The sequence below is a fragment of the Nannobrachium achirus genome (genome assembly GCF_963921795.1).
Source record: "Nannobrachium achirus genome assembly, chromosome: 17".
NCBI classification, from domain to species: domain Eukaryota; kingdom Metazoa; phylum Chordata; class Actinopteri; order Myctophiformes; family Myctophidae; genus Nannobrachium; species Nannobrachium achirus.
In genome coordinates, this window is record NC_137824.1 from 22,367,560 (window position 1) to 22,381,004 (window position 13,445).

The 13,445-nt window shown below is 40.7% G+C and overlaps 1 protein-coding gene across 1 annotated transcript in view; it reads right to left on the reverse strand.

Annotated features, from left to right (window-relative positions):
* Positions 1-13,002, reverse strand: part of gabra2b (gamma-aminobutyric acid type A receptor subunit alpha2b) — a gene marked incomplete at both ends in the record, with an annotated part of 29,931 nt that extends 16,929 nt beyond the window's left edge. The window contains 3 exons of the mRNA XM_080746584.1: positions 8,383-8,498; positions 9,520-9,599; positions 12,961-13,002. Coding sequence (XP_080602710.1) covers positions 8,383-8,498; positions 9,520-9,599; positions 12,961-13,002 — 238 coding nt within the window. The remainder of the gene's footprint in view (positions 1-8,382; positions 8,499-9,519; positions 9,600-12,960) is intronic.
* Between the last annotated feature and the right edge of the window lie 443 nt (positions 13,003-13,445).

Consider the following 13,445-nt stretch of genomic DNA (forward strand, 5'->3'; position numbering starts at 1 on the left):
CTTGGGTAATGAAGTCAAAAACGTTGGATGTCATGTCATTTGTGTCCAAAGTGACCATTGATACCCCAAACTAAATAGAAATCGAAATAACCAAATAGAAAAGGCATACATACTGTAGGCCTAGCACTGAAATGATTTATAATTGTTATTGAAAGCCTTTTCACTCTTGACTTGATTAGATTTGAACTTTGCTTTGTTTGACCTATGTTTTTAACATTGAACTACATTTATGTGTGAAAGGTGCTCTATTAATAAAGATTATTATACTACTGAAATTACTTGTATGAATACATGTGAAACGTTTGCACATGTATCTAAACATATTCTTTTATTTTAAAATCATATACAATACAAGACATTCAGTTGTTCAGCCATATATATTGAGTGTTTCAGATAGATATGTATAAATGTTTAACTTGTATGCATGTAAGAATTGCATACAGTATGTATGTGTGTATGATGTTTTTCACATACTATGTACTGTATGTGTAGTGTTCAGATGATTTACAGAGTGTATGTATGTGAAATCATTTGAGTAGTATGTGTAAGAGTGTCTTGTTAGCTTGTGTCAAAGTGTCTCATTATTTAAGTCCTACACGGCCTCTCATACAATATATATGAATGTACTGTACTGTATGTATGTGTCCCAAGGAAAGTAGAGAAAAGGCAGAAGACATGCACATCCTAGACCTACTAGGCTGGGTGCTGGATCAAAGGTTCAATAACATGTGATGAAAAGAAATGAAATCCGCACACCAGTTTATGCTCCCATTTGCAAAATGTTATTGTGGTAACGTTTCGAGCTACCAAGGCTCTGAGGAAGAGGCTGGTGGCTCGATAAGCTACCACTATTACATTTTCCAAATGGGAGCATAAACTGTTGAGCTGATTTCATTTATTTACACCCCAAGGAAAGTAGACCATTCACAGAGGACTACACAATTCTGCTGAAACGGTCCAAAACACATGCCGAGGCGTCAAACGTGATGTCAATTACCCATATTGTCTTGCAGTTGTGGGCAGTGGGAATTTGATTGTGTGTAGTTAATTTGACTTACACTGGAGTGGTTGGCACACTGAAAGATAATTACAAGGGAAAGAGCTGCCATAATGCCATGTAAGCTACTGATTCAAGCATATAAAACGTGTCCTAAATGCTCACACTGATGCAATAGAGATGAGGGGTGCAAAGGTCTCGTGAAGCGATGTGTAACAACTTTCAGACAATCTTCAGTTGGTCGTACCGAGTCACTGCATTAAGTCCTTTTGCATTCACTACACTGTCTCTTTCAGCAGCTAGGTCTCTTAAGCTTGGTCAATTCAAAAAAGCTTTTATGTTTTACTTTACACTGTACTACAGGGAAAATAGCATCTCATTTTGTAATCTAAAGAGATCATTACTCTTAAGTAAAGTGCTCTGATGCAAGGAGAGGCAATGCAACACAAGGCACTCCTCAGTTCCACAAGCACACAAACATATAATGAAAATGCTCTCTTATCAATGAGATCATGTAAATCAGGGGTCTTCAACGTTTTCAGGCCAAGGACCCCTTAGTTGAGAGAGAGATGAAGCAGGGACCCCCACAACCTTTTCATAGATTTCATATAGTTTAATTGTTTGACAGCACAATCATCAGTGTATTTTGCATTCATGTCAATTTGTGTTTTCAGATATTTAACCACTTGAACCGTCAATACTTAGTAAACTTGACCTTTCACTCTGTACTTGGTCTGCCCCTTTTCCCCTCTACACCAAACCTCTTTGCCGAAAATAGCCAATCTATAAGCTCACAACGCCTTGCAGCGCGAGGTGTTGTGAGCTTGTAGATCTGCTATTTTTGGCTAAAGTTCTGAGGATATGGACACTAGGGTTCAAGTGCATGCATATAAAAAAGGAGAAGAAACGTTTCTAACACACAAAGATTTGGAGGACCCCCTGTAGTAACTCTGAGGACCCCCTAGGGGTCCCGGACCCCCCGTTGAAGACCCTTGATGTAAATAATAAGATTCTGGCAGATAGCAGGATAATACGGTAAAGCTGACTACTAGAGTACAGTATATACACCAGATATACTTCACAAGATATAAAATCAATGAATGAATGAGGGTTTTCTTGCACTGCAAAATGGCTCAATGACGACTAATACAAAGACATCACCCACGTGGTTAGATCCTTGTACCAAGGTGAGTGCATGGATTTTTGACTGGTTTAACATGAGTAAAACACAGTACAAATTGCCATGAAATAATATCACATCATCCTGCTTACCTTTAGGAAAAGAAGATGCATTAGGCCTATTAGTAGTCACATATGCTTTACTAGTTTCATTTTTATCCTTTAAAGACAGTTCACACTCACTAATCTCTGCTATGTAAAATAGCATTGCCTTATACAGTACAGTACATCATAACCTTAACAAATAGTTCTACCACAACGTACAAACCACAGGGCAAATAAAGTTCCATAAAAGACCACCTACATGGCAGTTCCGGTGCATGTGCATTTTAATTCCAAAGCACAAACACAACGGTATTTATACAAATGACACATCCTTGCAGTGGCAAACCAACAAAAGAACAGCCCTTGGGGGGAAATCCTGTTTACTATTTAAAAAGATCCAGAGTGCATTTAATGCCTTGGGGTGTAAGGCTACTTATTTATAGGAACATTCATACTTAAAGTTCATTTATTCAGCAAGAACACCCATAAATGTGTGCTTTTAGTCCAATGTGAACCATTTGGTACAGATGGGCTCACTGAGGCATCTCTAATTTGTCAGAGGTGACCTGCCTGTGTTGAGAAATTATACAAGTCCCACTGTGTATCCAAACGTTAATTTTACAGCTGACAGTTTGGGCAGAAAAGAAAAATGTTTTTAATTGGGATGGGTCAGAAGGACCAAGCCATATCAAGGTGGCTAATATCTATAATCCGTTTCATTTTCTCATGCATACTGTTAAAACACATGAACAATATAAAAAGGCAAGTGGAATTCAAAATGAAAATTGATGACGCAGATTGATTGTGTATTTCATGGCATTTTGGAATTATTCGCCTGGATCATTGTGTGTGGTGAGGTAGCAGTTACATTATGTCAGTCTGGGTCTGGATAGAATCTTTGCTTTCACAGAAATAAGACAGAGTTTTCTTGCAAGATCACTAATGATGATGTGGTGGTTGGCTGGTTGCAGCATCACCCTGGCATGATTACAAAGAACGTGTAAGAGATTTCTCTTTGGATTCACTGCAAACATTCTAAACAGAACATATGCTTTCAAATAGCCTATTTGACTCATTGCTAAACTTGAGTAGTTTTGAATCTAGACAGTTCACTGAGAAAATAATGGATTTTCTGTGAATAAAGAAAATGGAAGATTTCACGATGGCCTGTTTAAAGCATATTCTATAGAGGGTATAAGCATGCATAAAGTCAAAGGCAAATCGAGTGGCAAAGGGAGTGGCAAACAAGTTTCACATAGTTTAACGTCATTTAATGCAATCAGATAGGAATTTTCTTTTTGGATGTATGGGCTGTCAAGGCCAGGAAGTAGTTTTTTGCCATTCAGTAGGCGTTCCCGCATAACTTCCGGGTATGATGATGATGTCACTCACATGCCCTCTATAGCTATGTTTGGCAATGAATTAATGCAGGATAAAATGTGTGTACTATGTAGCCTCAATTACTTCATTCATCCATCATTTTCTTGCTACCCCCACGAGATCTCTGCCTCAGACATTCTCTAGACTCATCTTTTAAGGCTTCACTAATTGATTGTTGCTGGAGTCATTACATCAGTGTACATCAGTGTAGAAGCTTTGCCGTCCAGAGAACTGTATGTTTATGGTTACAAATCAAACTGTCCAGTGGCATACAGAAATCAGTGAAAGATTACTGCCATAAATCAGAGGGACACACTGCTTTCGTTGAGTGCACTTTCCCAAAGTGGCTTGCATTAAAACTAAATGAAATCTGATATATTTTAACTCATATATCAATGCCTACAGCACCTGGTTTATGAAATATCTGAATTTGAATTTCAAAATACATTTTGTAGGGAGTATTTTAAATGAACCCTTAAATAGGATAAAGGGTTTAAATCTGCATTCCTGAACTTATGAATGCTATTATGTCCCCTTTCCCTTTAAACTTGGGTTCATATCACCACTTTTATATCAAACCTATTGTATGAGCCACAGATCTCACATATTCATTGTTTGCGGTACGCTTTGGAGAATTGAAAGTAAGGTTTGAGCTGCATGTACATACAGTAGAGAAGCCCGCATGTCCAGGAATGATACACAGCAACACAAGTCACAGTGGAGGTTGCCTCACCAGCTGAACTCCTCTCTCATAGGAAAACCAACAGAATTACCCTCTTAGAGGGAATAAGGATCCACTTGACCTTAAAGGGAACAGTATTTGTGGATTCAGTGAGCTCAGTTTGCCTGGGTTTTGCCAAAGCCTTGTGCACTTATGTCTGTTCCAATTTCACTTTCTCTTAGTTTCTTTTCACAGAGGCTCTCCAGTGAATTGGATTTACAGTCCAAAAATAGGTTTAATCTATTCAATGCTATAAACCTGGAATTCACTGACCATCTCTGGTGAAATCACTGATATTCCAGGACTATGCTAAAATATGAATCAATAAATAAACAAAAAACAAACAAACAAACAAACCAACCAATAAATACATAAAATTGGCTATTTTAAATTATAATAGCCTAATCTGGAACAAGGGATTAGATAATGTAATACAAATTTTATTCTGCGAATTTAACCGGGGGCAGAACGAATGACAATGAACTTCATTCGCTAATAGCAAATACAGCACGCTATCAGTCCAGCGTTTGCAAAGTCTACCGTCAAGCTAAAGGAGGTCTATCCCCATATGGCAGCTCCAGGGCTGGGCTGATGGCCTATGAATTTGAATTTCAAGTGGCATCAAATCCTGAGGGAGGAGCTCAGCTTTGGGGTGAGGGGCCAGTTGGAAATGAGATGCCAAACATGGAGGATGATCGGGGAGGTGAGGATGGATCGAGAGCCACAAAGGCTGTACTGAATCCATATGAGAAGGTATCATTCTTCTGTCTCAACTAGGGCTGTCACAATTATGACATTTTACGATGACGATTAATTGCACTCAAATAATTACGATTAACGATTTAATTGTGTTTTTGTCGTTGACGATTACATTTCTGTTTGGCTTGTAGGCTTTGAAGTTGCACATGGAATTTATGACGCATAACCTAAATATACAATGAAATAAAGGACATACCTTATTTGACAACTTTACACTTTAAAAAGAACGTTGATAGTGGAAATAGCCGATCTACAAGCTCACAACGCGCCGCATCGTGATGCGTTGTGAGCTTGTATATCTGCTATTTCCACTATTATTTAAATATTTGATCATATACATGTTTCAACATGTAAAAGATTATGACGATTATCACAAAATAACTGCGATTAGACGATTATGTAAAAATTGTGACAGCCCTAGTCTCAACAACACATTGTGATTGTGATTAAACACATTACCACTGTAAGGGCAGTGTTCTTTCAGACATGGCAAGGGTGCCAAGAGGCTGAAACGTATTTACTGCAAAATTCATTCATCATTGTTTACAACCACAAATTCTTGAGATGGATTCTGAAGATGAATTACAGTACGTTGCATGTGAGTGATGTTATACAGTAGTACAGTGTTTCCCAAACAGTGGGTCGGGAGTCGGGACCAAAGAAATGCCATACTTTTGACGATGTGACACTTTGTGAGCTTGTAGATCTGCTATTTCCTCTAGCTTTGGGTTCCCGGGAGACATCAAATTTCTCTTTCGGGTCTCCAGCTAAGAAGTTTAGGAACCACTTTAATGGTAGTATTATTTTAGGAAACTCTAGAGTGCTGAGAATGCGCCGCTGGCCAACTGGTCCAGGCATTGCCACATAGGCATGGATGCCTGGCGGCGGCACCGGTTCGATTCCCGATCTGGACGACCTTTGCCGCGTGTCACTCCCCGTCTCTCCCCCCGTTTCCTGTCAGTCTACTATCCTATCAATAAAGGCATAAAAGCCCCAAAACTAAACACACTCCAGGGCCGGATGTAAGCTCTAGTAGTAGGTGGGGCGAGAGGAAATGCCAGGGGGGCAACCTTTTTAGGGGGTCATAACGCCAGAAATGCATAAAAACCTATGCATTTTGGCACACTTATACCAATGACACACCACACCATGCTGTGTACAGTACAAGTCACAGAACTTAAGAAATAAAATACACAAAAAAGTAAAAAAAAAAAGAAAACAATCACACCCGTGTGAACTGAGCGGTGGTTTACCCACCTCATAGATCATGTGTACCGATTTTTGTGACATTTGAAGAAAATATGTAGGAAAAGGAGCAAAAAGTGTGTTTTGGAGAAAATTCAAGATGGCGGAAAATCTATCCTGCCGCAAATGGGCGTGGCCTATATGGGGAGATGCGTCTTGACCCAAGGAATCCAGGGAAAAAAGAATTTTAATTTTCCGATCTACGGTTCAAGAGTTACGGGGCAAAACGTAAAGTGGGCCGTTATAGCGCCACCATGAGGCCGAGTGATGTAATTATTTTTCGATTCATTCTTAAAATCATTATGAATCTCCTCTCCGAGGTTTGAAACTGTAGCTCCAATGGTTTACGAGAGAAAAATACTTGAAAGTGATTTCTTGCATTGTCCCATTATAAGTCAATGGGGACAATTAAGCGTCGTTTTTGCCGATTACGTCGGCATGGTAAGGCGGATCGGAACGAAAGGTAATAGCACACCATTCCCGGCCGAGCCGCACATTTTGATGTATATATTGCGCGAGTGGCGTAAATGGTGCGGCACTAGTTACGCGCCGAAGTTTAGGCTACATACAGACACGGACGGAGACAGACAGACCCACACACACAGCCACGTATAGGAGCGTTGTGACCACCGCTCAAAAAAAACACAAAAAAAACAACAAAAGGTTAAAGAAATGATAAATAATGTGATGACAAAAGACAGACATGTTACTGGTGTGATAGCTATATAAACTGATGTGATTGACAAAGATGAATGCAAACGATACTATAACTGATAGATATAGATTGATACACTATGAGACTAGATGGATGATAGATATGATACTGGATAGATTGAGACACTGAGATGACACTAGATGGATGATAGATATGATACTGGATGGATAGATTGATACACTGATATGACACTAGATAGACAGACAGACAGACAGACAGACATGACACTAGACAGACAATGACATTATATTTCCTCCAAATTTGCGACAAGGAAAACAAAAGCACGCATCTAGCTTCACTGAATATTCCAGCCATGGTCTTCCTCCACGGTACCAGCCCGGGCTGAATGCGCGTGCTGTCTTGCCAAAATGACGTTTTGGAAAAACAAGATTAGCGGGCTGTGATGGTGCTGTTGTGCTTAAGCCAGTGCTGTTAGCAGCGGCCACTGCTGTATCGTGTATGGCGAAGCTTTCAGCTTGTGTTGCCGTGCTTGTGGAACTCAATTGGGGGTTAGGGTTTGGGTCGGGTCGAGGAGCAGCAGCTCTACCTCCAGTCCTGCTCCCTGTGTGCTGTTGTCGGCGGCCGCTGCTGCGTTGCGAACGGCGACGCTTTCAGCTTGTTGCCGTGCTTGTGGAACTCAATTGGGGGTTAGGGTTTGGGTCGGGTCGAGGAGCAGCTGTACCCCGAGTCGACGACGGCTCGGAGCCTGCCTCTGGACTGACTGGAGCCGTAGCAGCAGTGCTACTCGCGTCGCGAGGTTTAGAAACCAGAAATCGACGCATATTGACCGAAAGAGCCAGAGAAAGAGAACAGAAGTTAAAGTGAAACAAGCTGCAAGCACAACTAAAAAACAAACTGTTCCTTCTCTCGATTAGTTCCTTAATGCGCTGGACAAAACTGAAGTTAGTTGGCAACCAGAAGTGGTGCGTGTACTTGTCTGTCGAGACGAGACTGACTGCTGTTCCCTCCTACGCATTCAACGCATATCGGGGGCGGAGCTGCTGGCCTGGCTGGAACATTATTATTTGTTTTACTTCTTTTGAGGTACAGAGGGAGAGAGATGGCATTGGCGATCGGAGTTTTTAAAATGTATATATAATGAAATGGTGTTGGTTTTGGTGGTGCGACAGCTGTAGCATAATATAAAAAAAAAAAAACGAAATATATATATTTTTATTTTTTCATGCCATCTTGTTTGGTGGGGCAGACAGGGCATTTAGGGGGGCAATGCCCCCCCTTGCCTATGGGGAGATCCGGCCCTGACACACTCACACACGCACAAACACAGTCACACACAGTATACAGTATGTTCATAAGGTGAATATTAAAGCTCTTCCTTACCCCCAATACCAGGCCGCAGACGATTATCGTAGCCATCCAGCAGTCTGTCCAGAATTCTTGTGAACAGGGTTATGTTGTTTTTGAAGGCATCGGTTGCAGGATCAGCATTCACTGGCCTAATCAACAGAGTCCAGATAACACTGTAAGAAGACCAACCATTAACTGCTTCTGAACTCTAGTCTATACTGTACATTTTCCGTTCTGCCATGTAATGTCATTCACCTGGCGTCACGTGTTTAATTTAGGTAATGGTGTTTAATTTAGTATTTGACTGAAGCTCTGTAATAGTCGGATTCCTCAGAGTTCCAGAGGTAGCCTTATCTACGATAAGAGCAGGTGTAGTGATGGCTCTGGGATCTGAGAACTTAATTTTGAGCCCTCTGGAAATGCAGGCCCTATAAATCATACAGTGTACACTTCTGTGATTTGAGGTGACCATCTCTGATATGTCAGGGCTATCTTTTTCAATCTTTTTCAATGTAACTAGGCCACTATCTATTATTATTGTTTTCTATGGCCTGGTTTGGTAAAGAGGTTATTGTTGAACATGAGCAATTAGATGCAAGTGCAACCCACAAACACATGCAAGCGCACACACACGCACGCACACACGCGCATGCATGCACGCACACACACACGCACACACACACGCACGCACGCACGCACGCACGCGCACACACACACACACACACACACACACACACACACACACACACACACACACTTCTACAAGGACAACCCAGATCAAGGCAGAACATTTGTGTGCCATCTGATCTTGGACAGTTGGAGGCTAAAACACAACTGAATATGCAAATGTGTTCAGGGATGGAGCTTTATGGTAAATTAATTCAGATTATTCCTACAACAAACATTGTCACATTACTTGTAGATTTGGAGGGTCAAAGTCAGGTCACATGTATTGGGAAATGTGAATAAAGCACTGTTCTTTTTCATGTTCTCAACTAACAGTAGGTCTAAATGTATCAATGCATCGTGCCCAGACTGCCCATGTTCCATCGTGTTCCATCATGAAACGTGATTTGAAGTCCAACATGGTTGAAGAATTCCAGTGAAAGATGATGACGAGTGATCATCAAAACAGATTCCTTTAAGGAATTCTCCATTCAAACATCTTACCTCGTTTGCCAGAGCGCTGTCAACGCGAGACAGATCAGAAGTGTGGAAGCGCACTCCCTATTCCCCATGGCTGCATGAAGCTACTCCTACACACAAGAAGAGAGAGGCAATGAAGACACGTTCAATTATCACACCGCGACGCGCGGGGCTTTGTGCAGTTTTTATCAGCGATTCTGATAGGCCTTAATTCTTTTTTTAATCCAATTATCCTTTTAGAAATAGACCTACTTGCTGTAGTGGATAAGTGGATAATTGATCTGCTTATTCCCACATCCAGCCTTTGCGTAAAGAGGAGACACCAATTGATATAGCTACTAATTAGTATGCACTGACACGTTGCTTGCTCGCACTAAATGAGAATTCACGTGGAAAAACATATATCTGCTCAAGTTGATCAAACGTTTCCATGTGTAGCCTAGTTGTGAGCAGGGAATCCTGCAAATAGGCTACTTTTATTAACGCAAAGCGGGCCATGGGCTTCTCTCCCACGCGACAGAGCAATCTGGATACACAAATAAACAAATCACAATAAACAAAAACTAGCCTACGTATTTAAAGGAAAAAGCATACTAACCTGAAGTGAAGAAAGTAGCAGCCAAACCGTGGAAGGAGAAAAAAAAAGTTCCGCGCAATTCGACGCTCTCTCCCTTTAAATATATTTAATTGAGCGCAAGTCTATCATAAGAACAAAGCTAACCGCCACTATATTACTGTCTCAGCCAATTGCAGTTGTACAGCCGAAATGTAAGCGCCCTCATAGTTTCAGAAAATAAGTTAGACCTACAAAAAACAAAGTAGAAAATTATAATTGAAGCTGGAGTGATCCTTGTTTGTTTTTTTAAATTGCACTGTAGCCTCTCCATTTGTTAACAGCTCGATGTGATTCGTGATAAGAAGCACATCTCAGTCTCCCTCATCTCTCAACACAAAACTACAAAGGATGAGGCAGAAGATACACACAGGGTCCTAAAGATAGTTTTGTAGCCTGTTCACTGAAAGGTCTCACGAGACTGCACCAGTGGCGTCAGTTCAGAAAAAGCTAAGGTATGGCAACATGGCTGGTGTACAAGACACCAGTCATGTTGCCATACCTTAATTAGAAACAGGCACGATGAAAAGTACATTTTATTATTTCCCCCCTGTAGCCAAGGTATGGCAGCTGCCATAGCTTGCCATACCCAATTGACGCCTCTGGACTGCACTCTATGTTCGATATGCTGTGAAGATTATATGTGCACAATATATGTCCCTCTAAAACTGATCAGGTGTTGAGGTTGATAGTGAAACTGCATTTTAAATTGTATGGATTTCACATCTCATTGTAGATAACTCCACTGACTGACACTACATTGCTGGGTGGGAATATGAGATGTGAGATTAATAGGCTATAAGCAGCATTTTTATTGATTTATTTATTTTACAACCTTTGGGCAATTAATTGTCTCTTGCTTATTGCACAATGGTAATACTTTTAAATTGAGAGCAAGATACACCGTATTAGACTTCATAATTATGTGTCACACTCACAAGTTACTCTTTGCCTATCTTTTTTTTACTACACAATATTGTACTACATTATGGGAGTAATAGGCTTGTCCTCTTTTGATCATAACCCAACAAATGTCTTGCACTTATAAGCAAACAAAAGAGCACCTCCTGATTTTATAAAATCTTCTTGTTCAACGTTGTTGAAGTTGACTTTACATACCTGTCAATCAAGTTTGCAGTGTTAGTTTAAATTAAGATTTCTGAAAGAATATGTCTGCTTTAGGTGAACATCAGCAAAAAAAAGGTGAACATTCTGCGAAAATAACAGATCTACAAATCTACAATGTGTCTTGTATTTTCACTATTTGATGTACAGCAAGTATGCTCCATAGGTGTCTGCCTATAAACATATAGCCTGTTGCCAAAAAAACATGGTGTATTAATTGATCCCAACCTAAATTTTGAGAGCCACTTTAACACACTTGTTCAGAGTCAGACATGTTTTATCATCACAGGAATAGAGGATCAGATCCATTTTCAATTTTAAAGACACCAGAATCCTCATACATGCACTTATGAGCCTTGACTATTGCAATAAGGTGGCTGTGTCTCTGTATAGAGTCAAAGTGGTTGTTTAGAAAACAAAAGGCTGGCTAGTCCTGGCTTCATGCTGAACTGTCCTGGAGCAAGCTAGACACTGAATCCATAACGTGTATGAAGTGTGATATAAAGATGCTACAGAAATGCTGACCATTTTAACGATGACGTTTAACATGCCTCACTGTAAATTGTACAGAACACTGCTGGTGGATGTATAAAACCACAAGAAGAGAACATATTACTCCTATTTTAACTTCCCCACTAAAGCCTGTCTGCTTTAGGATTGATTATACGATTTGATTGATTACCATTAAGGCACTTTATGGGCTGGCCACTGATTACATTTGTGAGTTAGTAACCCCTTATAGCCTGAGGGCTGAGGCCCTCAGGGTGGTTGTTCCCGAGTGGAGACTGAAGACAAAAGGGTGACTGAATACCTTTGAGGTCTCCTCGACTCTGAATCACCTGTCTGTGGTGCACAGGCTTGATAAATCATATTATAAATCTTCTTTTAAATCCATTCTTAAAATGTACTTGTATTGAAAGGCCTTTCCATGTAATTTCATAGTTTGACTCTCTTAATGTTTTATTTATTACTACACTCAGATTGTTATACATGTTAATCCCCTCATTATGCCCTGCGATTGTACGCTGAGTTTGTTTCGCATTTAAATATTGCCCACAAAGCAATTTTGTATGCCTGTTTTTTTGTGAGCCTTCCCAGGGTTTCTCCTCTTTTTTATCACAGAAAGGGGGTTTTCTTTAGGTGTTTTTCCTTGCCTGAATGAGGGTCTAAGCTCTAAGGACATGGGGTGTCAATTTGTTTCCAACGATAACTACACGTTATTGCTTGCTTTTGTCAAAGGTCCTTACCATTATTCTATTAATGTTTTTATTTCACAGTAAATGTATTAACGGTATACAAATTAATTTAACACAGATGAATATAATTTAGCAAAACACAATACAATTGGCCTATATGAATCTTGTAATGTACAATTTCACTATGAAGGCATGCACACACACACACACACACACACACACACACACACACACACACACACACACACACACACACACACACACACACGCACATACGCACACACGCACAAGCAAATGCGCGCACACACACACACACACACACACACACACACACGCGCGCGCGCGCACACACGCGCGTGCGCACACGCACACACACGCGTGCACACACGCACGCACGCACGCACACACACACACACACACACACACACACACACACACACAAACACAGGCCCATTATCAGGCTCAGAGACTTCCCCCTGACACCACTCAGGTCCAGAAGGCGGTTCCATTGATCCCAGCCTTAATCCATACCTGTGACAGGTGATCAATGAGGCAGTTTATCTCAATCACCATGGCCCTTGGGCACTGAATCCTGTCTGGCAAAATAGACAAAATTTACAGTATAGTTTCAAGTGTTCATTTAACTCTGAAAGTGGATTCAAATGGACCTACACCAGAGGTCTTCAACAGGGGGTCCGGGACCCCTAGGGGGTCTTCAGAGTTACTACAGGGGGGACGCCAAAAAATAGAAGATCTACTTAGAATTATTGGGTGGAAATAAGCAAAAAAGTCCCCCCATTCTGTGTTGCCTAGAACCGGAGGATTGATTGTGGGGTCATGTGATCACTCAGTGACATCACGAAGATGTACTCTTTGGCTTGCTTGAATTTATTTTTACACAAGCTGTTTTAATTGAATATAGTGCTCAAGAATAATGTCCAAACAAATTATGTGCGTTACTAACTATTATAACTGCTGTATACTGGCTACTGAAACTAGAAACTAGGAAGACATTA